The following is a 26,733-nucleotide window of genomic DNA, read 5'->3' as shown; positions in this document are numbered from 1 at the left end:
GGCTGGAGCAGACAGCTTGGACCAAGGCTAGCCTGCCCACCTTGTGAGAAGGAGTTTGTGAGGAAGGTGCAAAGCATCCTGGGGGACTGTGAGTTAACTTGAATCTGGAGGGGATCTGGGACAGAAGTTCAATAAATTGATTTAACCTAAATCAATTAAGTCTGACACTACATCCATCCAGGTTTATCTTGAACTGGTTTCAGCCATTTTGAAAGCAGTTTAAGAGCACTGAACTTCTATTGTGTTACAGATTTGAACCAATTTCTGATCACTTTAGGATTACCATATTTCTAGAATCAAAAAAGAGGACCTGGGGTGGGAGGGAGGGTGTGAAGAGCTGGTGGGGAAGAACCGGAAGGACGGAGAGGTATATGATTGTGGTAGGGGGGCAGTGATATGCCTGTGCCCTGCCTCTGCCCCTCACTCCTAAGCTCCTGCCCCCCTAGCCCTGCTGGTGCCTCTCACTCTCAACCTGCAGCCCTCTTCCCTCCAGCACTGCCGGTGCCCCTCATTCCCAACCCCCCAGCCGCCTGCTCCCCAGCCCTGCTGCCCATGCAGCTCCTCCGTACATGCGCGCGCGCGCGGACACACACACACACACACACACACACTTACAGATCATGTGACCCCCAACAGCCAGTCGCCTTGCCCACTGTGCCAAATCCCAAGTATCCAAGCTGCTCATGACCAGGAAAAGCAGAGGCAAAGCAAAAACCCGGACATTTGCTCGCATTTAAAAAACCCGCCCAGACATGAGGATAGGGGGCCAAAGAAGAGGACACATCTGGGAAAAACCAGACATATGGTAACCCTATGTACCAGTTTATGTGTAACTTCTGTCCCTAGCCTTAGAGAGCATACAACAGTAGGAGATCAGGGAAAAAAGCCCAATATGAGCAACACCGGGCATCAGGTGACTTTGCAAAAGTGGCTTCTCTTCGGTGGCTGCAAGAACTCGACTGTGCAAAGCCCATCGGCGCTGAGGCAGCAGCAAGCTCCAGGGCTTCAAAATCACCCAGTGCCACTGTGTGTCCGAGGATCCACCCCACCCACCTGGGATGGCAGCATGAGCTGTGCAGGGAGCGGAGCTGCGGGTAGAAGCCATGGGTGAGGGGACAACATGCGTGGGAATAAGGCAGGCTTCCTCATCAAGGGCTCACAGGTCTCACTGCAGCTGAGGAAAAGCTAACACAAGGGCCCCAAGACATGATAAGAAATTAAGTGTTTAAGGCTGACAAAATCTGGAACAAAAAGGGTGTCATAATGATAGGGCTATTAAGAGGTTAATCCATAGTTCCGTTTGTGCCCCACCTTTGCCTGAATTATCTCTTTGCTCCTGCATTTTATAAATATGGTATGTAATTAACTGTTATCAGGTTAAGCAGTGTGATGAAGTGTGAACTTATCATTCAACCGTTTCCCTTATTTACAAAGTCCTTGCCAGTCTCTAAAATGGCAGCATGGGATGGTCTGCTTTCTTGATTAGATTAAGAAGGTTTAGTGAACCAAATTCTGTTAGCAGAGAGCATACTCTAGTGAAAAGTGAGAAGCAGCTGTGAATCTATTTAATTCCTCAAATGCCACCTCAACGCATACAATGCAGGAACTGCCTGTAAACAATAGGCACACATCTATGAAAACCCCCCAAACTACAACAAAGCTATGTTAATTTGAGACAACCTGAACAGAATTTAGAAACTTCAAGACGTGGTTCCCACAGCCACTATAACTCAGCCCCTTGTGCATAAGTGGTATTTTTATTCCTGTATGTAGTGTTAACTTTAATGCATTTAGATATATATGAGCAATGTGGCCTATTCACAGATGTGGAAATCGTAACTGCTGACTTTTATATGCTTAACATTGTGGAAGCACTTTTTACTTTTACTGCACTTGGGTTCCATGTTTAAAAAGACCCAGTGCACTGATTGTGCTGGGTATTTTCATGGGGGCCTGTGGGGAGGGATCTTCCTTTATCAGAGGCCACAACTTCTTCTGCGCTTCCCTGTGCCCTCACTCCACAAGGGTGGTCAGTGAATATGTATGTGTAAGAGCTAATACACTGGCTTCCTCTGGTCCTCCAGTACATGCCCAAATTGTATGGCTTCACAGGCCCAGGTTCTACCTATGAACCTCCAATACATATGTGAATCGCCACTCCAAAGAAGGGCAGGGTTCACCTGAAAACAAGGGCAAAAGAAACAGCCGTGCTTTGTTATTTGAACCTGTTAAACATCCAGGTGGTATTTCCAAGTGGCTTAAAGGAGAAGTCTTTCAATTGGATCAACTGATTACAACCTAGTCAGAGGGGACCAGCAGGCACTGGGGGAGTCCCTGTTCCCCCGAGCACTACCAGGAGTGACCAGGAATAACGGTCACAAGCCGGCAGAAGGTAGATTCAGGCTAGACATCAGGAGGTGCTACTTCACGGTCAGGGCAGCTAGGACCTGGAACCAACTTCCAAGCGAAATGCTGCTGGCTCCTACCCTGGGGGTCTTTAAAAGGAGGCTGGATGAACGCCTTGCCAGGGTCATTTGACCCCAGTACTCTTTCCTGCCCATGGCAGGGGGTCGGACTTCATGATCTGCTCAGGTCCCTTCCAACCCTACAAACTATGAAACTATGATATACAAGAAACAACAAATTCTAACAAATCTTTTACATACTGAATCAATCAATCAACTTTGCTCTAGCATATTTACATCAAGGAAATAATCACCAACAATAAAGACCTATTTAACTAGCTTGTTTAAAAGTTATTGCTTTTAAAAGCTACTTGCTGCTGATTCATTAATGAACAATACACTAAAGAGAATGATTCAGCTCCTGCAGTGCATGGTCTAAATTAAGCCTTTATATAGGCAAATTAATTTTAAAACAATGCATTAATGCAGGTAGTTAAGGTACAAAATCAAAAGCCTTAATAAGGTCCAGCTCCACAGTACTAGATTTAGATTGCTGAAATGACCCATTCCACATTGAAAAGTTTTGTTATAATCCTTTCTTCTCTGGGTCCAGAGAAAAGGAGTGAGACTCAAATACATTTTTTACTCAGGAATCCATATCCAGGATCCAGAGGACAATCCTTGGTTATGTGACAAACACCGTGGAGGAGAATTTTCTTGTTGCTTTCCACATAGAAAGAGTACAAGGCGTTGTAGCTGTCCTAAGAATGCAAACTAGCTCTCTGTGTACAAAAAAGAAGTCCTTTTAAACTTGTAAAAGTTATGGTGCATGCTAGTCCAACTCAAAATGAAAAGTCTCAGGAGGAAAAGATCAGGGTTAAGGGTTCTGTATTGATTTTCCTCTCCACATTGGGATTAAAGTGATTTCAATTGTGACTGAGCCCTACAAATGTAATTATAATCTCCATTTTATTTTTAGACTGTGTACAAAGAAGTGCAATAATGGACAGCTGAACATTTTCTACTGTCCATTAAAAAAGAAACGTTTCCGATGAAATCTCTGTAAGTCCAAGGACCAGTGGAGTAATCTCTCACTAACAGAGCTTTCTTCAGATGCTCCGTGACGAGAGAAGAGGGAGAGCAGTTGGCTCTTCACATGAAAGAATTATGCTGAAGTGACATTAAGGATGATACTCCAACTTTCCAAAGAAGTTCTGAGTTAAAATTAGTTCCAAGTTTCTGAAAACACAGTCAGAGCAATCATCAAGTTACCTATTTCAATATTATTTACAGAATGCTATATGGAAAATACTGCATTTATACTTTGTTAAAGGAGACATGCTCCAAATTACAAAAATATCCAGAAAATGCTAATTCTAACACTCATTTAGTATGGTTGCACTCCTGTGTACTTTATAATATGTAATGGGTTTATAAAATTTAGGCTAGGGTTTTCAGAGGGTCCTAAGAAAGCCAGGCACTCAAGTCTATAGAATATCAAAGTAATGCATCTATTGAATATCAAAGTAAAGTAAGTGCTTAAGTACTCTGACGGATTGAAGCCTAAAATTCCAGTTGCTAAACCAATTGTTAAGTGAATTCCAGGTGAATAATTACACTCTTCACTTTCTATTTTGCCCTGCATACTATTGAACAACTTTTGCATTCCATTCCAAAGGTGGCTGCATTATCATAATGGGCAAAGTGATCTCTGGACAAAATCTTCTTAAACACTATGCCACTTATGTAATTTTGAAAATTATACTTCCTCTACAAATAACGTAAGGTATATCAACAGTATTAGCTATTTTGGGAATGGTGGACAAAAGGCACTATATGTATTTTTCTTGTACTGGACTAGAACTTTCTTGGGTAAATTTAAATTTTTTTAGATTTAATTTTCATTCTGTTTTGAATAGAATAATATTTCTTTTTTCTTTTTTGGGACTCATATTAGTTTTTTAGAAGTACATTCTTTTATGTATACATTGGTTCTCTGCTTTTCAATAAAAAGTGTTCCTTCTTTTTAAAAAGCAGCATCTGAAATGGAGTCAAAATTCATAATGAAAATGCCAAATCAGTCTCAACAAAAGAGGTGAAATGCTGTCAGATTACAGAGTGTGCTGACACCTTGATCCAAGTAAAAAGTCATTCTCATGGATTTTCAACTGTGAAATCCCAATAAGATTGTTTTTGCTTGCCAGATTTTGTTGCGATCTATAGTAGACTGCACTGCAAAATACTTTCTTTGACTTAGAAAACAAAGATTATTTTTCTTCTTTAACTGAAGAAAAGCTTCTCCTACTCAATATGTGAGGACCCCCCACCGTCACTCTTAAACCGGGGATTTTTACACACAGTTGCTGCTGCTAGTTCTTCTCTTTTGAACCATGCATGGTTGCCAGTTTCCAAAGCTTGCTCTCAGACAACCTAACATAGAGTTGACATTCTCCTTGGTGAATTACATCTGAAGTGGAACAAAAATGGTAAGTAATTCACTTGCTATTAAAGTAGAACACCCTCCTCTTTTTACTTCCTATGGATGTTATGTAGCGGACGTGTTACCCGTGTTCTGCTATGTTTTTTCAGCTGTTATAAGAATATGGGATATCAATTACTTTGTGCACAGAGGATGCTGACTTGAGGAACAGCTCCAAGTTTACATTACTTCTCAGCTCTATCGACTGCTCCAACATGTAAATGTCTATCGGACTCTTTTTGTAGGAGGAGGAGAGGGGGGCAGGGTGGGGCAGTTCTCAGCTTCTTCTCCCCACTGCCCACTGCTCCATTAAATGGTTCATTAAACAAATATTTACTCAAATATCCCATGGGATTCTTACTGCTTAGCATATTAACATAAAAAGGGCAAAATACTAGCAGTGCAAGGCCTTTGCTAATACAGATGAAAATCAGGTGTAAGTATGAATGTTGTTAACACCTTCCTAGATATAGTTGCATTTTTCACCTTGATACAAGAAGACTTTAAGTGCAATGATATATTCCTGGTATTTTAAAGGCTTCGTTCAGCTTTTAATATCCAGCTATGTGTGTCTATATAGTGCAAAGCTCTCTAAAAGCCTTTCTAACAACATACAGACTATATAGACACACACATGCAGACATGCCCACCCATATATAAAGTTTTCGTTGGCGTGAGTTTGGAATGGCTGCATTGCTTACTATCATTACATGTGGTGAAGCCACAAATGAGTTATGCAGATTCTTCCAAATGAGTGTAAAACATTTATATCATTGTATACCAGTTTATATTCTGTGCATGTTATACTGAAAAAATATTCTAGACATTTTTGTAAGGGCCTCCTTACATGGCAGAATTACTTCCTGTATTTTTTTTAAACCCGAAACAATAAACAATTTTCTAGGGTAGGAATGAACACTGCATATTATAGGAAAGAAGGGATTTCAATTTCTCTAATGGTATAATAGGACATGGCATGTGTTCTGACCCCCATATTAGCCCTTGACCATGTCACTGTTCATAACAGTTACTAGTCTGAACATTACCAATCCATTAAGGACCTTGTACTACAATAACTTACAAATCCAGCTTTTACTTGATTTGATTCTTGGGGGAAAAGTAGACAGAAGGCTGTGGTAGATTGTCTTAGAAAAGCAAAATATGGGTTTTGAAAGGGCTGCCATGCTTCATTTAATGGGCAGAGTGCAAGTAAAAAGATCAGCTATATTAATCTTGTGTCCTGGATGACTCTATACTTTGTCACATTATTCTGATATTTACAACACATGGATAAAGAAATGAAGGAACTGATTCCACAATTGTCACAACTGTGTTTAACATCCATTTTTTATTTACTGAATTCAGTGGGAGGATTTCCACTGATTCCAGTAGCCATTGGACTGAGCTCATATAGACTTCAACAGCTCTTGTGTGGAAGAACTGGGCCCTTGGAAAATACCATGCTGAGTTCAAATGGTAATGACAACAATATAAGAACAGAAGGAGAGAGATAGTTGAAAAATGTAATTTAGAACACAATTTTAATGCATTTTGAGTAAGCAGAACTGTACAGAGGAATTAAATATGTGACCCACTCATGAAAAGGATGTAGCCTAGCTCCCACTTGCCAAAGTGGTGTTGTAACAGCTGCTCTACCAGCTGTTTTGACAATGAACTCCTTTTAGTAACTTTCCATGGTTCCAAATTATGTACCTCTGTTAATCATTAATAAATGTAGAAAACCCATCTCCCCACAAACTGGCCCTGACTTCATCAGGAATAGTAGTGACATCAATTTCATATAAAATCTGGCCTTTATGTTTCTCTATGGCTCAGATTTCCCTTGTGGCATTCCATTTTATTTTTCTTTCTAAGTGGGTGGTATCTTTTGTGCTCATGGCTATGCATATGGCATATTTATGAATTAATCCAGAACTATATTTCAATCTCTGAGGTTTAGATGGCCTGTAATTTTCTTTAAAATGTCAAATTAAAACTGTCTCTATATTATTTCTTACTTTTTCATCATAATCTCTTCTTTCCTGTTCCATAAAAACATATGCAGTAACTCAGTTGCTAAGACTACTTTACATGGTTTGCAGAATCTTGCTACTAAGACAGAATATCTCATTTCCACTTTCTCTTCTTTACTGTAATTAAACTGCCATATCTGTCCTGTAAGGACTGAATGAACAGGACTAGATTATAGGTTGAAACAACATAAACCCAACTGCAGCCTTCTTGACTGGAGACCAATGACACAATAGTCAGGCAACTATTTGTGTATTGGGGTTCAGGTGAATCTTGGTAGAATGGGTAAGAAATTCATGGCTAATGCTGAAGAATACAAAGTACAAAAGCTGGACCTACTATATACTGAGTGCATCTATATGTTCAAGTTAGGTGGAGGAATAAATTGTGTGGAGCAGTTCACACTGGAGTCAAGTGTGCCCAGGTGCAGTGTCTGCACATGTGTCCAGGATTGCAGCACTCTGAGTTGGGGCGGAGCAGCTCTGGGCTGGAAGGAGCCTGGGGGTCAGCCCTAGGCTCTGGGTGGCAGTGTCATGCAGTGAAGAGGCTGGCTAGGGCACAAGGGTGCTAAAGTGAGGGGCTAGGCAGCAGGCAGCTCCTGCACTTTAGCACCCCCATGCCCCAGCCAGCCCCTGTCACCATCTACACATGTGTTTCAGCACACTTAAGTACTCTGCCAAAAGACAATACTGTCCCTGACAGTACTATCTTATGGCAGAGTTAATTAATTTAGTGCACCCTAATATCAGTGCACATGTAGATGGAGACACTTTACTGCAGATCTACTTAGTCTACTTGGCAATAAAGCGCATGTGTATATGCACCCACTGTGTATTAAAGGTACACACTGGGTGTGTACAGAAGTTAGATTTTTTGTGCAATGAGGTCCTGAAAGCATTCTGTAGCTGTAACACAACAAATGGTCACTGTTGCAGGGTACTTTTAAAATGGTTGATCAAGCAAAAATGTAACCCTCATCTGATGTATCAGACAATGGTACTTGAGGGCAGAGTGCCTTCACAGGTTCTCTGCCAGGGTTAATTTCCAGTGATTTTGCTCGCATCTGGCTGTGTGACCTGGCCCCCCCGCCCCTGGGGCTGTCACAGAGAGGGGACAGAAAACCTCTGTCTCCTCCCTAAGCCACCTGGTGGGTGAAGGGAGCCCCCCTGCCACAAGTGCTCCCCCCATCTACACCTTCTGAGGTCTTGAGGGGAGCTGGGCGGGACCCATGTGGTGAAGGTCCCCCCCCCGTGTCAGTTTTGACAGCAGCTGTAGCTGCTGTGCCTGGAGCTTGGGGTGGGGGGAAACAGAGCCCCCCCCACTTTGCGGGCTCAGCCCAGCTACCTCTGCTGGGGCCTTGGGGAGAGATGGGCCTGGCCCATGTGGTGGGGGGGCTCTCTCCCCCCCCCAACACCTTGCATAAGCATGTTGACAGCAGCAGCCATGGCTTCTGTGTCCAGAACTGGGGCGGGCGGGCATGTTTGTGTGTGTGTGTGTGTGTGTGTGTGTGTGTGTGTGTGTGTGTGTGTGTGGTGGGAGATGCCAGCAGAGGTAGCTGGGCCAGGCCCATGTGGGAGGGGGCTCTGTTCTCTCCCTGCCCCCCACCCCAGTTCCGGGTACAGCAGCCATGGCTGCTGCTGTCAAGATGCTCATGCAGGGGGCAGAGGGAAGGGATCCTCTTGTGCCACATGGGCCTGGTCCAGCTCCCCCCAAGACCCCAGCAGGGGCAGTTGGGGGGTGCCACATGGCAAGGGGGTTCTGTCCCCCCTTCCCCCTCCCAGCCACTGCTGACTGTTGCCAGATGGGGAGGGCGCAGATGGGGAGAAGGGTGGTCCAGCTGCTGGAGTGCCCCCACCTGCTGGCCAGTACAGGCAGACTCTGAGCCCCACCCTCCCCCTCCCCCTCCCCCTCCCAACAGACAAATGCCTGTTGGGTTCAATGGTGCTCTAACTCATGGCACTTTGTGTAAAGCATCATAGTTGGAGCGCCTTCCCAACAGGCTGCCTAAACTTCTGTATGCAGCCATTGTTTGACTCTTCTTTTCTCCTTTGTTGGCTACTTCAACAGGGGAATGGGGGATTAATGCCATTTTGTACTGTTGCTCAACCAGTTTACAATTTACTTATAGGAAAAATAAATTAAAAGCTTGGGCTGAGGTGTTGTCTTTTAAATGAAGCTCCCTATAAAGAGTGCAATGTCCTTGTTTTAAGAACCCAAGGTATAGGTCAGCTTTAATTCATAGCACTTCATAAGCAGGTATGTTTTTACTCTAAATATACAGATTTTCTCTTGTAAACCAGCCAGATGAGCTTCCCACTCTCCTGGGCAATTTCAACATTGATTTTGACAATTCAGAGAATACATTTGCATTTTGTAGCACATCTTATTCCCCTGGTTTCACTCAGCACGTCACTCTGTTGATGTTTTCTATGGGACATACTCTTTTTGTTTTTTAATTTGATCTCACTCTTTTTAATTTGCATTCACTTATCTTTTTTCCACAGATCCTTCATCTCAACCTAAACCCTTTTCCACTGACGCTTATTTCTTTCATTAATGTTTTGTTCTTGCATCTGTTTTGTTCTTGTACTCATTGGAGGCCTTGCTAATACTGATTCCTTTTCTCCTAATGAGGCAATGTCTCCATAATTTCACTATGCTTAATATTATTAAGGCAAACACTTCTCTTTGGAAGCAATCTTTTTCTTGCTCTCTTTGTTTTTCTCAGTTGAATTTAGTGCCTTTATATTCTGTGGTAAGTTCTTATGCCTCAATATATGCTAACCTCTTTATAAGATCCATGCTTTTTGTAAATGTGACATTTAAAGTATTTTTAGTTACCCAAACTAATATATGTTTGCAAACTAGGCCAGCTGTTCAATTTCAAAAGGAAAAAAAAAGACTTTTAAAGCATTCCATATTGCATCCACTGACTCTTCTTGGGGAGCAGTTGAGTGACTTATTGGAAAAATTGACAAAAGCCACCCTGTCAGCCTCCTGCTACACCTTGAAAGTATTCTTCTGGGACGTCTGTTCTGTTTTGTTTTGCTTTTTTAAAGAAATTATCCCTGTTGCTGCAGATATTTTCTTCACTGAATTTTCTTTAGTTACTCCCATGGAAATTTGCAGGGGTGGGCTGACAACTGAACTCTACGATTTCATATCTTGACCTTTGACCTTCTCAACTTTTTAAGTAATTCTTTTCAGAAGTAAGACTTAACTTGGCTTAGATAGGAAGGAAGCATCTTGTTAATCTGAACTAGTGTTCTACTCCAATTTTTACGGAACCTAAAATTACTTCTAAAAAAAATATCCCTGCCATTTCTAACTCTACTTTAAGACTTCTGTAACTATGATCCCGGTCACAGACTTCACTCCTTTCTTTTAGGCAAGAAGCTTACAGAAAGTCATGTCTGCTCAGATGCAGGCTTAGTCAATGAGATATGAATAAAGTATACAACTATCCATAAGCTGCTATTGGCTCTTCTATGCCTGGTTTGAAGACACTCATTATTTAGGTTCATACAGATAATTACACACTTTGTATGATACCTATGTACAGTGGAAAGGATTAGACTTTGACACAGTATGCAGAATAAGACTTAAGCCATTGGGTGTGATGCTAAGTAATGCTGATGTGATACATGTAACAATACGTAGAAACCAGAGCATCTTTAGATTTCAGCTGTATCTGGTTGCTATGCATGGAATTTTATGAGAGAATATCTCACTTCTACTCAGGATTTACACTCCTGTTTTCCCACAAGCATAATAACTCTTGTGGCCTCTTTAGATTCTGGGCAGCTTTTGTAATAATTAATTTTATTACCTTGAGGCAGCAAGCAAAGTAAAGTTAGCTACTAAGTTTTGGACTGATGCTAATCTTTTAAGGAGCACATCAGCTCAGTTTCCAAGTTAGAGCTCTATCATGTAAGACTGATCTCTCTTTTTTTTTCTTTGCTTGTATTTCATCTTGGCTGGTTTATTGCAACGCTTTTCTTGGAGGTCCTTGAAAAGGCCCAATATTTCCATTAAAACTGATTCAAAATCCATCTGCCAGGATTTTAAAACCAACTAAAACCATGCACATATTTCACTTATAATGAGATCATTGTATGGGAAGAGATCAGAAAGATTTAAAGATTTTTTTCAATAAGAAGGCTGCTGTCATGATAATAATCGTGCGTAAAAATATCCCTACCTGAGTTATTGACATTGCTTTAGATTATTAAAGTTGAAAAAGAAAATTAAAAATCAAATGTGCTATTGTATACACTTTCTGTTTATTACTTATATCTCATTTGGTTTGAACAATGTGATTAAGCCAGTCACTTTCATTTTCATTCATAGACAGTTCTGTTCATATTCAAGTTCTGAAGTCATAAAATAGCACAATGGTTGTCAACCTTTTTTCATTTGCGGACCCCTAAAAAATTTCAAATTGAGGTTTGGGCCCCTTTGGAAATTTTGAATGGATGTACACACCCCTTTGAATTGTAAGTGTGGATATTCACATACATTTGACTGATCATAGCCATCTTTTGCAGGTCCCCTGGACAGTCTGCAGACCCCCAGGAGTCCATGGACTTCAGGTTGAAAACCACTGAAATAGCACAATCTTTTTGTATTTGGGATTGAAATATGGAAGGGAAAATATTTACTTTCAAAATCCCGTTTACTTTCAATTTTAACATAAAATATCAACTGACAATAAGTTTTGAAACCCTTTTCTCCCAACTGATTCCTTTACATTTGAGGCAGTTTTCCTTACCAAGGTCTACACTTCGCACCTATATTAAATGGACTCCATGGGCACGTCAAATGAGTGCAGTCATGTGGTATGTGGCGCTGCAAATGTGTTTGCAGCGCTACATACTGCACAGTCCAGTGTTCCTTGCAGTGGAAGGGCACGCTGCCTAAGTGTGCGCTGCGCCAGATTATTTTTCCATGGGTTCTTTTTGATTCCTGGATATCCAGGGGTAAAAAAACCCGATGGAAATAAAACCCAGTGCAATGCGTGCTCAGCCAGTGTACGCTGCTGAAAAGCAGAGCTGGGATGCTCGGACCAATACTGTAGCTGCCGGCCACGCTCTCTGTGGCAGAATTGCTGTGGCTGCAGCCCTGGGAGGTTGCTAGACCCCAGGTAAGGCTGCTGCGTTCAGCCCAGTGCTGCCCTCAGGCTCCTGTACACCTCCCGGGTCAACTTGCTGTGTGCCAAACCTTGCACTGCCGCTACTTATCCCTGGGGAACCAAATGTCCACGAATGTCTGGTCACACCCTATGCATTTAATTCACTGTAGTTTATAGCACTTTGCTGCAACCTATGTTCTGCTGGTAAAATTATTTAACTTTTCATGTCTTTTGAGGACAATAGATGGCAAAGTGCTGTAGCTAGCATGAACCACTTGTTGAGGATTCTTTAAAAATAAATGTAGTTTGTAAGTTTGAGATTTAAAAAAGCCAGGGAATAACCATTACCATGATAAATTCACTACCTTGTAAATTCAAGAGCAGTTATTATGTATTATTTCTCTATTTTGTTTGTACAGAAGGCACAGTATTTCTGTACTGTAAACCCATCATTTGATTCAGCAAAAAAAAAAAAAAAGTAGCAGATAAGATACCAGACAGAATGGAGATCAGGTCAGCATCTATATCAGGAAGAATTTGTGAGACCACCATGTAGAGCGCAACGGAAACAAGCTCCTTGATTGAGAAACAACAGTTGATAGTATGTGCCAAGATGGGGACAGAAGGAAGAAGTGTGCAGAATTAGAATGGCACACTGAGCAAAACATTTCAGCCCTGTCAAGAAATGCAATGCAACACTCATTGCTACAGTAATAAGCAGTAGGAGGCAAATGGGAGAGTGACAATAAAACGGGAAAACACTGAGAGCAGCCAGAGAAGTTCCAGGTCCAGGCTACTCATGAGTTATCATTTTAGAGCTTTTGATACTTTTACCTTTATTCCTCTTATTTACTGTAGCCGTACCAACACCATATATTCCAACACCTGATAACAGTGCCCCCCTTGCTGTTTACGTTAGATAGATGAGACAATACCTACAGGTAAGAATGGCTGAACACTGATCTGACATCAGTAACAGAAACACACGTAAGCTTGTGGCAGAATGCTTCAACCTCCCCGGACATCCCATGGCTGACCTCAGAGAAGCTGTTCTTAGGCAACAAAAGTTTCTAAAGGAACGTCAATGGGAAATGGTGAGACAAGAAATCATCCACAGATTGGGCTCTGTTAAATATGGTCTAAACTGAGACTCCTGATTCTTATCCCATTACTTGGATTAACTTAGATCTGCCCTATGTTCCTTAATGGGTTAATTGCTTTGTTTTTCTCTCTCCTACCCACCTTGCCTCTCTCAGCAGTGCCCCCTTCTTCTTCCTCCCCCACCCTCCTTACCCTTTGTATTGTAATAATCACTGCTTTCTATCTAGTAGCTCTGCAGTCCCTTCGCAGCATCTGATGAAGTAAACCCTCTGTTTACAAAAGCTTGTGCTGTACATCTCTGATTTAGTTATGTCTATAAAGGGCAAATCTACCCTGCCTTCTCAGTTGAGGGTGACAGACTCTTTCTCTAGAATAATTTGGCATATGCACCCAGCTGGTTGGCCTAGTTGTGCCACTATTAGGTCCTGTGCACACTATAGAATTTAGCTAGACTGTAAACAGGCTAGGGACAACCGTGTTATAATTGGTCCCGTGGCAAGGTTTTTTCTTTTTTTCTTTTTAAGGGCATCCCATAAAAGCAAGGTGGAGTCAGAGATATCACTTCAGACAGGCAGGAGACACAAGAGGTACAGGAACTTGGGACTAGATTTTCAATTTGAGGAAACTGATGGAAAGTAGGAGGCAATTTAATCTCCCAGTGTTCCTGAGCTTCATTGATTTTTCAAGATCTGTCATACATGGATGAGGAAAGCAAGATTTGAGGAAGGTTACCCAGTTTAGAAATGTGTTACCACAATCTCTGCACCAATCATCAGTTTACAGTACAGAGACTTATGAAGGACATGAATGGATATCAAAACACATTAGTATTATATCACTAAGATCAAGATAGGATAGAGCTGTCAGTGATGAAGGTAAGGGAGAAGGGAGGGACACATAGATTAACCATTATTGACTTAAAATTAGGAGTTGCCTGTATCTCTGCAGAATCTTGCAGGAAAAATTAATTGCGGCTTTGAATCCAAGGCTGTTTCAAACTTAAGGTGAACACTTAAAATCCTAAGGTGATTGCAACATCAAATATTGACAGATGAACTTTGTAGAAAAACATAAGATATATTTAGTAATGCCATCTTCCTAACAGAACAGGCAAAAGTTAATTCGTAAGACACGTCATGAGCACAGTTAATAAATTATTTCATTACCGATAAAGGTTTATCAAGACCTCCACTCTTAAAAAAATAGAACGCATGGGACTTTCCAGTGATTGCTAGAAAAGTTGCTGCAGAGCCAGAGATCAGTACTGGCATTACTTGGAATATTTGTAGGATATCACTGCCATCCTTTCTGAACCAGGTAAAAAGATTACTCAGTTAAGCAAATGAAATCCAAAGGCTGCATATAGTGTAGAAGCTAACTGAAAAAAAGATGAAAAATGGGAGAGAGAGGCAAACAATAATACTATAGGACATACTGACTCATGTTAGTCACAGACTAAGGACAGCAGTGAACAATTTGTACAGACACAGTAAATCAAACACAAAATGCACTGCATGAGTTTTATTCAACACTGCAGCCATTTTTAATTAGTGGGGGACATTCAACTGAAACATGGATGGGCTTCATGAAGGAAATGTAAACATCACTTGAATTGAATAGCTGTTTTGTAAAACAGCACGGATTGATACAATTCTCTCAATTTAAATTAGCAACTAAAAACTTTGGTTTATCTAATAACTGAGTTTGGTTTAACTAAACTGATTTTACGCTTTATAGTTAGATGAATACTTCAGTTCTTTTTGTAAAGGAAGTTGGATTCACATTGGTAATCATTCTGTTCTTATTTACAACTAAATGGAGTAATTTCACTAAATTTGGTACTTCTTTTTGCTAACCAGGAAATACAATTTATTCATATTTAAGCAGTTTCAATTAATCCATTTGAGTCTTAGTTTTTACATTTTTATTATGTCAGGTAACAGTCAAAGACCCATCTTATTTACTATACAAGATAATTATTTTTTTGTTTGTGCTTTGTGTCAACCTCCTTTTGGATGAGAACTAGAATTCATTTAAAATGCAAAAAAACTAACACTTTAAATTTTTTATTTGTTGAATAAAATTATATGTGCTGGATGCATAAGGGAAAATGTTTGTCAGCATATATTAAAGAAAAGAATTAGTATTTGTAGCTAGTGAACTGAACTGGTCATCATGTTCTTTATAATTTTAGAACAGTAGATCTCATCTCATCCACCTAGTTTTTATTCATACACTGAAAGATAAAAACAAGCTTTCCTGCTTTATTAACTCTCTACTGGTTTCTCAAGTTTGAATGAGCTAGGCATTGAACGGAACTCCTCAGAATAAAATGAAATTAAGAAAATATTTTCTCTGCACCTGCAGAAGAAGTTGCAGCTGTCAAAAAAGCTGGTTCAACAAACTCAAGCTGCAGGTGCTTATCCAGTTACCTCTCCCAGTTCAGTGGTTTGACTTCCCTTAACATTTTGAAAGCAAATACGCATACTTGAATATTATTTTAATAGATGTAGTAATAGATGTAAGTATAGGTTTGTGTAATATAGATTGACATATTTTTCAATTTAATTTGAAAGGGCTTATTTTTAAAAAGAATAATTAAATAAAATCTTATTTTTTTTTATTAAAAATAATAGACTTGTATCCACCCTGCCACAGCAGAGTGGGAGGCAATTCCAGAAACGGAAGGCAGCAGGGAAGACAGTACAAAGAATGCGAGTTGTAGGTGAAGTGGGACTCAGTAATGGTGCAAAGGGAAAAAAGGTTGGTATAATAAAATAAGAACAGAGTTATAGGCAGTAGTAGCATTGTGCAGAGTCTTAAAGTAAAACCAAGCAGCTTGTGAGAAATCTGTTCTTTTTCTGTGGAGGTCCACACCCCAGTATGGCAATAGCTATTGTAAAAACTCTTCTTTTAACAAGAATGGTAGGGTGTGGACAGATATAACATTTACATCATATTAAATGCTGCTTAAACTGTGAGCGTCTCGACATACCAACCAATTTAAAATAGTTTAAATCTCCCTGGATGTTTCAAAAGTATACCTGGATACTAGGGCTATGCAAAATTTCATTGGCCGTTTCGTTTCGACACTGCTTCAACCAATTTCAAGGTTGAAACAGCAAAATCAAAATGAAACAAAGGCCGTCAAAATAGCCTTGAAACAAAATGAAGCTGTTCAAAACGTTTCAAAAGTCAAAATATTTCAACCATAGGCTAAGGATGGGAAGTCAGTTCAGCTGGGCTGACTTCCCATCCCCAGTGCAAGATCCGGTAGGGGGTAGCCAGGCAGCCCAGCTGGGCTGCTTTCCAGTCTCCTGCACTAGGTCAATCTAGCTAGGTTGATCCAGCCCAGCTGGGCTGCCTCGTACCCCTGGCGCGATCTACCGCAGGGAACCGGGCGCGATCTACCGCAGGGAACTGGGGAACAGCCCAGCAGGGCTGCCTCCTTCCACGACGCAATCTAGCTAGGCTGACTCCTCATCCCCAGTGAAACATAAAAATAGCAGTGAAACAACCTTTCTGTTTTGATGGAATGGAACAGAACAGCTGTTTTGACTTGAAATGAAATTCGATACAAAACACCGTTTCATCAAAACTCAAGGCAAAACAGAATGGTGCCATTTCACACAGCCGTACTGGATACTCCAGTATTATTTTGAAATGATCTTCCTTGACTTAGTTCAGTATTATGTGCGGACACCAAGCTTACCATGATTAGTATTTGGTCAGTCCTTCAGGCATCCCACACTGCACTGCTCCTAACTCCCCATGCTAGGTCCCGCACAGCAACCGGCCACTCTGGTATGCCGTCAAAATTCTAGTGCCCCAACCTACATTGCCTGCACTTGACCCAGTCTGTGCTGTCCCAGGCTGATTTGGGTTGGGAGATGGGTGATCAGGTACACAGGGGTAGTACTCCTGTTTCTGGGTTCCTGGAGTGCTGGGTGCTCTGGCAGGCTGCCTTATGTCTCTGCTGTTTTTAAACAGCACTTTTTCCCAAGGATGTTTGTCAATTTAATTCCATTAGTGGTACCTGATTAGGCTTCAGGGCATCCCAGGCTAAATTAGGCTGTCGTGGGGGGCATGGATAGGGGGAGTATCTGCTTCTACCTTCCTCGGGGGCTGCCCAAGATCTCTGCAGCTTTCCCAGTCAATTTCATTTCATTCCTGGCAATTGGCATGGAGACCTTGGGCAACCCTCCATAGCACCCAGCCACCTGGAAACCCAGAAACAGGGGTAACTCCTTCTGCCCACCCTGGCTCCATACCCCAGGTCAGCCTGAGATGTCCCAAAGCCTGGTCAGTTGCCATGAATGTAATGAAACTGGTGAGCAGCCTGGAGGAAATAGCTGTTTAAAAGTGGAGACTTTGCACGGTTCAAAAAAATCAGTTCCCTGGAAAGCTTGAAGTGGGAATCCAGCCATCCTCCCACATAGTGACCCCTAAGGAAAGCCTTCACCTTGGGCAACCCCTTGTGAAGGGAAAAGCAGGGGTACAGGTAGCCCCTCACACCTAACTAACTGTCCCTTAACCCTCAAATCAGCCTGTGATGCAATGAACCCTCATACACTGCCAGAAACTGAAACAAATTGATGGTTGCTTTGAGGCAATGTGCTCTTTAAAAGCCACAGAAGATCTGACAGCTCTAGACCACCCAGCTCTAAGGAACCCAGAAGCAGAGATCTAGGCAAGCCCTCCCCATAACATAGGGGAATCTCCCAGGTCAGGATACCACTATCCAGACTTTGGGAAAGTACTCTTTATTGAATTCAGTGTTTGTGGAAAAGGGGAGCAAAATATTGCAATTGTGGGGAATAGAGGTTTTCCTTGGCATCCAGCCAAGCAGGGTCTTTCTATTCTACTCAGAGAATACTGGCAAAACTGGGGTACTCACCACTCGGGCTCGGGTACAGAAGTTACACATAAATTGGTTTAAGTAATCAGAAACTGGTTTAAACCTGTAACAGAACAGAAGCTCAGGTGCACATAAATCAGTTTCAAAATGGCTGAAACTGGTTTAAGATAAACCTGGTTGAATGTAGTATCAGATTTAATTGATTTGGGTCAAACCAGTTTATGAAACTTCTAGGTCCCAGACCTAGCAGGCATACTGAGCTGGGTAGTCACTACTACCCCGGTGGCATTTTGGCAGCACTGCTATGCCTGAAAAGTGACTTCTACTTGGAACACTGGCTTTCAGCCTGTGGTCCATGGACCCCTGGGCATCTGTAGATTATGTCTAAGGGGTCCATGAAAGATGATTATGATCAAACAAAATATGTGAATACCCATACTTACAATCCAAAGGGGTCTTGTACCTCCATTCAAATTTTTTAGTGGTCCATAAATTAAAAAAAGGTTGAAAACCACTGACTTAAAACCCTACCAGTTTATGCATGGACACCTTAAAACTGGGAGACTGAACTGGTTCCCAGTCAGTGACATCAGTAGAATGGTTCAAGTGTTATATCTATCTGTGCCCATAGGAAACAGCCTTTGCCTACCTGACAGTCAAAGCTACCACAGGTATCTAGTAGTGTTGCAGTGTTGCTGTAGCCACAATGGTCTGGGAAATATGTGAAAAACAAGTCATTTTCAGTGATTAATTTTGTTAAACCAACTGTATAGTTGGGAGAGATGTCAGAGAAGCATTCTGGCATAAAATACCCTTTCCTCAAGTATGGGGAAGGAACAGATAAGAGTATAAGCTAAATATCCGACAGAACAATGGCTTGTGTTTCACTCCATATGTAAAAGAAAACAGACATTTACAGGGATGAAGGAGGGTTGTAAACTAGGAGCAAAGAGAAGCTACCAGAAGTAGCTTCAAAGCAAAATAAGTGAATAGATAACCTTAATTATGTAAAAGAACAATACCATTTAGAAGGCTCACTGTTACCAGTGGAGAGCACTGAAAGATTAGAAGAGACATGAAGAGTCATGAAACCACACAAATTGTCTTGCTGGATAGTTTCTAGTATCATGCATCAGTGCTGTCTTCATGCCTTATTGTGAGAAATTTAGGAAGCTCAATCTATTTAATTGAGGGTGATTAAAAAGTGACTTGATTCCACTCTATAAGTACCTACAAGTGCCAATACAGAATCTGGCTCTTTAATCTAACAGGAAGAGGCATAATAAGATTAATGGCTGAAATCTGTACCTGGGTAAATAAAGACTAGAAATAGGGCATTTATGTAAATAATAATAAGATGCCGGTAATTGAAAAGTTACCAAAGACTGTGGGATAATCTCTGATTACTGCATGTCTTGGTATAAAAAACAAGGCTAGAAATCATACAGACCATGAGCTCAAAGCAGAAATTACTGGGTGAAGATATAGAGAGCTCAGAATATACAATTATAATGGTCACTTTCTGCTCTTAAAGATAGGTATCTATGATATACATTTCTTAGGTACTCACAGGAAATTTAAGTTGCATATCTGCTCTGAATATATACTTCCTGTATGGCAATGCTATGTGCTGCCATTTCACTATGATGACAGTTCTTTAATTAATACACTTATAGATTTCCCATCATAGAGTGCATTTTATATTTATCATAACATAAAAGATCTTGTAAATGCAAACCGCCAATTTGTTCAGCCTTCTCTTTCCCGGCCAAAGAAACTGTCTATACTTTTTTAATTATTTTTTTTCAGTCTTTGCAGTTAATTCCTAAAATTCTTAACCACAAATGTTTGTTCCTAAATAATCAGAAGAATCCAGAGGAGCTGATTCTTTTTTTTTTTTTTTGAATTAGCGTGTCTTACTGGGAAGGTGGCTCAGTTTTGTGATAGATCATATGATTGCCAATCATGAGGCCTCTCTTAGCGCCTGACAGGTTGAGAGCTTCACTCTGTATGTAAGGCTCAAGGAATAACTGCATGCTTTCAGGACATAAGATTTTGCTAACTTGGGCTGCCACTAGCAAAATTATAGCTTACATTAAAGTAGACTGCAGTAAAACGAAAGTGCAAGGAAAAACGCTGAGAGGGGGAAAAAAAGACCAACTTAAGCTTCATACCTGTCTCCTAGTTTCATCAGTAACAAGTAAATATTTCAAATAAAAGAGATAGGTTATTAGAAAAAAACAAAGAAACAAATATGTTCAGGGCTCCTCATACTATTGCCAGTCTCCTATTTCCAAAATAGCACCCTGAGGAGCATAAGAATCATGCCATTTCCTTTCTAAGTGGGAGGATTTAACATTACTTAATAATACTACTCAGCACTACTTAGCCTTAGCCCTGGGGCATCACATAACTACTGAGTGCAAAGAAATGTATCTTTCTTGCAAAGCTCTATGTTCTGCCTTTGCCATTTTGCTTTCTTTTTGCAGATAAAATAGCATAGTGCAGCATGCAATGAGGACCTGCTACTATCCTACCAGAGTAACTCACCATCAACATAGTATATGACATTTCCGCTCATTAGATGTTTCCAAATAAATCTCATAAACTGGTATTAGCTTGTAAAATACTTGACCGTATAACTCAGATGGCTACTGATTAAGCTGGTCATGTATTAAACTGTCCTTTAAGGCTGCTGTCTACATTTTAATGGGCAGAAGTGTTCCAACTCTTAATTAAACATTTAACCTTAAATAGGAACAGACCCTGCTCCCATCAGAGTCAGCAGCAGTTCTTTCATTGATCTTAAGGAAAGCAGGACTGTACCCATCTATTTTAATTCTCCTTTCCTTTTGTTGAAAATGCTAATACACTGACAGAACTGCATTTGCTTTACTTCTGTAAAATGTAGTTCATGAGCTAGTGGAAGCACACAGATATACACCAACTGAGAATCTGGCCAAAAGGGTCTCAGTTTAGCTTCTCCACACCCCCAGTGAGGAAGGTGAAAATGTAAGGCCATAGGGCAAAGTGCCATAGACGTTTAAATGCTAGGACTTTAAAATTTAATGAAAGATATGGCAGCAGAGCCTGGGAATGCTGCTGACAATCATGCCTGCCTTTTATGTGAGTGCACACCTGCAGGGCTGAATGGGTGCCCTGGGAATATATTGCACATTTTTTAAAATATTGTGACGGTAACCCTAGTTCCCTCTCACCCATTTGAGATGGATGCCAAGGCTCCCCTATTCATTCACTCCAGTCTCTCATGCTCTCCAACATGGCTCCTGCTGTTGCCAGGTAGCAGCAACAGTTTTATTGCATGTGCATCTAATTATTCCTGCTATTGTGCTGAATTTTTTTTTCCACGAGAAATCAGCAACAGCCTAAGTGAGGATGCTTTACTTCCTAGCTCAGAAATATTCTTCTTCCATTCTTGGGACTTTTGAAACTTTACTGGTGATGAAACTTTGAATTTCATCAAATCCCATGAACTGCTTACAGATGTACTTGCATTAACTTTTTGTTAGACCATGATTGCTGCAACTCCCTCTCCTCCCCGTTTCAACTCCTAAACTGTTTGCATTCAATTTTGCCTTTTTGCATTTATTAGCTGATAAAAAGTGAAGGTGCAAAGGATGTTGTTTGCTTCCTGTTGGGCTAATCAGCATGTATTTGTTTTAAACTTCCTGAGAATTATAAAGATACTCAGTCTGTACTTTCTTGCTAGGGTCAGCTCTGGGAATAAGCCTAGTGTATTCCAGGTCAGTAAACGTCAGGATATAGAGGACAGGCATTCTTTCATGTAGCACTGGGGTGGGCACCTACTCCCCAGCTTCCAGAGTGCTCTTGTGTGGGGTCCCAGAAAGATCTCTTTTCCTTGCCTTACTCTTAGTCTTTAGATCTCTAAAGGAGAATAGGAATAGTATGGACTAAAAATGCCAGCTATACTATATGAATATGACAGCTATGAGTTTTGTAGAATGCCCTTTGGCTTAAATGATGTAGCGGCAACTTTTCAAAGGCTACACCATCATGAATGTTACTGGCCCTGCATCATGAATATGCCGCTGCTTATATTGATGATATAGTCATATATATCAAGACCTAGGGGCAACATCTAGCAGTGGTCGAAGCGGTTTTACAGGAGTTGAGGAGATCAGGGTTGCCTTAAACCCGAGGAAATGTACATTAGGACAGCGCGAGAGATTATCTGGGTTTTTGAGTGGGGCAAGGACAAATCAAACCCTTAGTAGAGAAGGTGGAGGTGATTAAAAGTTATCAGATCCCTCAAACCAAAAGACAAATGAGAGGTTTCTCTCAGCTTAGCTGGGTATTATTGATGATTCATACCGAGATTTGCAGAATTAGCAGTCTCAGTCTCACTTACCAACATGATCAAGGGGAAGGGGAATGGCCCCATACAGTTGACACAGCTACAACAGCTAGCCTTTGAGGCAGTCAAGCAGGCATTATGTAAAGATGTTACACTACACACCCCAGATTTTGTACTGCCCTTTATCCTTGAGGTAGATGCATCAGGATAGGCGTTAGGGGCCATGCTCTCCCAAAGGATTGAGGGGCAGGAAAGACTGATAGCCTACACCAGTAGTAGATTAAACAACCATGAAAGAAGGTATGCTGCAGTAGAAAGAGAGTGTCTAGCGGTAAAGTGGGGTGTGGAGTATTTTCGGTACTACTTGTTGGGGCAGGAGTTCACAGTTATAACATATCACGCACCATTGAAATGGCTGAAATCCTCCAAGACAGACAATGCCCATATAACAAGGTGGGCCTTGGCTTTGCAGCTGTTTCAGTTTACAGTTGAATATCGACTAGGTAAAGACAATGTTGTGGCTGATTTTCTTTCTCGTTGCTATGCAAGCTAGTCTCTCAAAACACAGCATGAATCAAGAGAGCAGGTGATGGTCCAAGAAGAAAAGCCCCTGTATGAACAAAGACGAGTGCCTGATGGTGTCTTGAGGTGGGGGATATGTGAAGGAGTGAGACAGAACTTACAGCATGGAGAGCCAGCGGGGCTGCAGCTGCATCCCAGAAAGGAAGGAAAACACCCACCCAATTTCCAGAGCAGCTTCTTGCTCAGGATTGGTGGAGGGAGGCCACTCAAAGGTATTTCTGGCCCCGGAGAGGGGGAGAGGGGGGTGAGTTCCCTGCAGGCCACAGGGAGAGAGAAGCAGCTGAGACTCTTATGCCACAGTTTCTGCCTGCCGTGCCTGAGGAACACTGCAGGAGGGGTCCTGAGGCAGGCAGAGGCCTGCAAACACATGGCTAGTGGTAATATCCGGAGCAGAACTGCAGCTGAGGATCCAGAGTAAGGGAGTCCACAAGGCCTGAGAGAATCTCCAGAGTGGAGTTTTCCAACAGAGGATCTGGAGGAGGGCCTGAAGGAAAAATCTACAGCTACAAGTAGAGCCTTCCTGCACAGGGGGAGACCCCAAAGAGACTGTGAATGTTCACAGGGGTGCAGGGCAGGCTAGCACACAGCAAAGAATGGACTAAGGGATTGTTTTGCCTGAATTATGGTGATTGGGAGGTTGAGCACCTGACCGTGAGAAAAGGGACTTGCCAGAGCCTGATAAGAAGGCTGAGAAGCCGCCGGAGTTTTCTGTGATTTCTTTTGCTGTTTTTTTTTTTTTTTTTTTCTTTGAGCACAGGCCAAGATTGGCCCCTGAAAGGGAGTGCCCAAAAGAGGCATTAGAACACCCTGGGAGGCAAATAAGTTTATAACAGACAGCACTGCAACCTGGCTGTGGAACAATATTGTAAACACCATCTGGAGAGGCTAGGCTGGGTAAAGGGGAGGTTTGGAGCCCCACAGAAGACACAGGGATCAAGACCAGGCAGGATCACTGTGGGCATTGCCTCCCAGGAATGTATAAGTCATCAAAGTCGTGGCAGACGAGAAAAACGTAAGATCTACTTCCTGGCAGACCTGGTGATCCAGAGCCAAGGTCTACCCTGTTGCCACCTGTAGGCAGACAAGCTCAGCGCAGTACTAACAAGCCCTATAATACCTACAGACATCACAAGCATATTTAAAACACAGCCTGTTCTTCTTAAACAGGCATGTGTAGTTAGTTCCTTTATGACGCTCTATTTATACTGACATCTAAAAGCTACAGGGCAGTTTTGATAGCTTCTAAAATTCCTAGCTCTGGCCAGGTAAATGTTCAATGTTCTCATGGAGTCTGGTTGCCATCAGGGAAAAGTGAATTTTCAGGAAGTACACTGGGAGCTTAAATGGTCAGGAAATGAGACTCAGGTGTTACTGAACTCACTGGACTGACTTGCTACTGATACAGCTGCAGTCAGAAAATAGGGAAAATATGATGATGCAAAAAGGATGGGATGAAACAGAATATTATATAGACAAGTGGTATACCTGTTTTGGAGTTCTGTTCTCAGGTTTGGTCATCCTAGCACAAAAGAAGGTACAGAGGCATTAGGGCAGTTTAATGTTAAGAAAGACTGCAAAAATAAGATTGCTCAGTTGGAGAGAGGCTGAGTAAGAGGGGACATGATGGAGAGATGCAAAGCAACGAGTGATGTAGATAAGGTATTCTGGGCACTGATTTTTAATATTTTCTTATGGTTTGGGAACAAGAGGGCACACAGAATGAAATGGAAACATAGCAATATTTAAAACCAGTAAAAAGGCCATTTTTTTTTACAATACATATAATTATGCTGTGGAAAGCACCTCTAAAAGATATAATTGAGGGCAAGAACTTAGCAGAATTACAAAGAAAGGCTGGACATTCACAAGGGCAATTGAGAACACCCACAGTTACATAGGAAAAAATATAGAAAACAACATTGGAAGCCAAGACACTATTAGAGGAGTCAGTTACTGCTTAAAAGAAATTTGCAAAATTACGACTGACACAACCAATATATGTCGATTAAAGACAGTAATTGAACCACAGATGCATTCTGTGGTTTCAACAACATAACATGCCCCAAAAAGTTCCTAGGAAGTTCAACATCGTTAAGGTATGTAAGACAGCTTTTCTTAGTGAAATCTAATTACTTGCAAGCAATGAGATTTTTTTTGTTCTAGTATGCAGTAGCATGTCATATTATATTGAGGTCAATCAGCCTTTGCTGTAACACATTTAGATACAAATAGACAAAAGGAAAGAAAATAGAAAAGATGGAGCTACAATTCACTGTCATTTATTTCCTAAAAATGCCAGCAATGAAATGCCAACCGCTTTGGGATCTACAGGAAACATGGCACTAAGTTTATTATCTCACCCTCATTTATGAAAATGTCCTTCTCCTCCCCATCTCTATGGATATTCATTTTATTTCTTAGTCTGTTAGGAAGGGATATATTCTATATATTAGTTTCCCCCTTCCCAGCTCTGACCTTTCTTCATTTCTCTTTCCAGTTTGCTAATTTTCCCACTCTGCTATTATAACTCCCACAGAAGCTGGATTGCAATCCTTGAAACGTTTCCTCTTTGTTATGCCCCACTGATTCCAGACTAAAATTATTCTTTATCTATTTGATAAGAAGAAAAAAACCCGCTGAGAATTATCTCTCATTTCCAGTGGTGTTCATTTACAGCAGTGGGTTACTATACTGGAATAGGATTGCTAGTTGAATTTTCCTTCCAGCAATGGTGGGATTGTAGTAGCTGTCAGTTCTGCCACGCAGTGCTCTGCCATTGCCAGCTATGATTATATCACTATAAACTTTGTCACAGTTATGCCCTGCTAAGACCTGTTAGCACTCTAGCAGAGCAAGCTTCCTCAGTGTTATGTTCCTTCCCCATGGATTATGATTCTTGCCTACATGGTGAGCGAGGGAGACTGTGTTTTTTTAAATCATGTGTCCAAATTATTAATACAGTTATAAGGATGGCACTGTATCAGCAGCAGAAGGTAATGAGACAAAACTACAACATAATCTCTCATTTCAGAGCCAGACAACTATTCTGTGCAGATTTTCCTAAATATTGTAGGGAGGGTAAATCAGCACATGCAGAAAACTCAGTAATGTACCTGGGTAAGGATGCATATTGCCTTTCCATCCCTTCAAAATGGGGATTGTGTGAACTCCCATCTGGACCTTTTCCAGACACCTGTGGAGAGAAGAGTAATTAGAGATGAAGTTCAATTATACACCCCAGTTACTGACAATGCATCTCAAAATGATAATCAGAGTACAAATGATGCGACAGCATGCCAAAATCGGCAAAAGAAAGGCAGGGGCTCAAAGAATCCACAAATCCCATACTTAATCTTATGATTGGTAACAAGAAGGGGCTCCATATCAAAGTGCTGGTTAGGACAGGTATTGGCTGTCCCAATGGCTCTGAGCCAGTAGGGACACCGCACACCTTCAGTTTCTTTTGGCTAGTCTCCCTCCTAGGATTCAGTAATATCAGGAGATAAATCTGATTATATACAAAGGTCCCTCAATTTTGCTGAAAACATATGTGATCCAGAGAAAGAATGAGGTTATATACCAGCTTCAGGTTTGCTTACCACCTGTTGCTTTTTTTTCGCTTCAGCATAAAATGTGATATAAACAACCTTTGCATTCATTCATAACACAAATCCAGAAACTTTCCAAAATGCTGTTGTAAAGCTAAGTGTCCAACTGGGACTTAAGTGCATTTATCATGCTCTAGTGCAGTTTCAGAGGTAAAGCATTAGTGCATTCAGTCAAAATGCCAGCTCTCTCTACTTGGTTTGT

General features: G+C 41.3%; 1 protein-coding gene across 3 annotated transcripts in view; it reads right to left on the bottom strand.

Moving 5' to 3' along the window:
- The window catches only part of PARD3B (par-3 family cell polarity regulator beta), a 765,403-nt gene that overhangs the window by 18,252 nt on the left and 720,418 nt on the right, over nucleotides 1-26,733 (bottom strand). For all 3 annotated transcript variants that reach the window (XM_090044807.1, XM_090044808.1, XM_090044806.1), the window contains exon 23: nucleotides 26,037-26,116. In XM_090044807.1, coding sequence (XP_089900933.1) covers nucleotides 26,037-26,116 — 80 coding nt within the window. The remainder of the gene's footprint in view (nucleotides 1-26,036; nucleotides 26,117-26,733) is intronic.

This window comes from Crocodylus siamensis, chromosome 4 (genome assembly GCF_052110815.1).
Source record: "Crocodylus siamensis isolate JL-2025a chromosome 4, ASM5211081v1, whole genome shotgun sequence".
Lineage (NCBI taxonomy): Eukaryota > Metazoa > Chordata > Crocodylia > Crocodylidae > Crocodylus > Crocodylus siamensis.
Note: the sequence above shows the minus strand (reverse complement) of the source record. Positions and strands in the feature narration are given on the sequence as shown.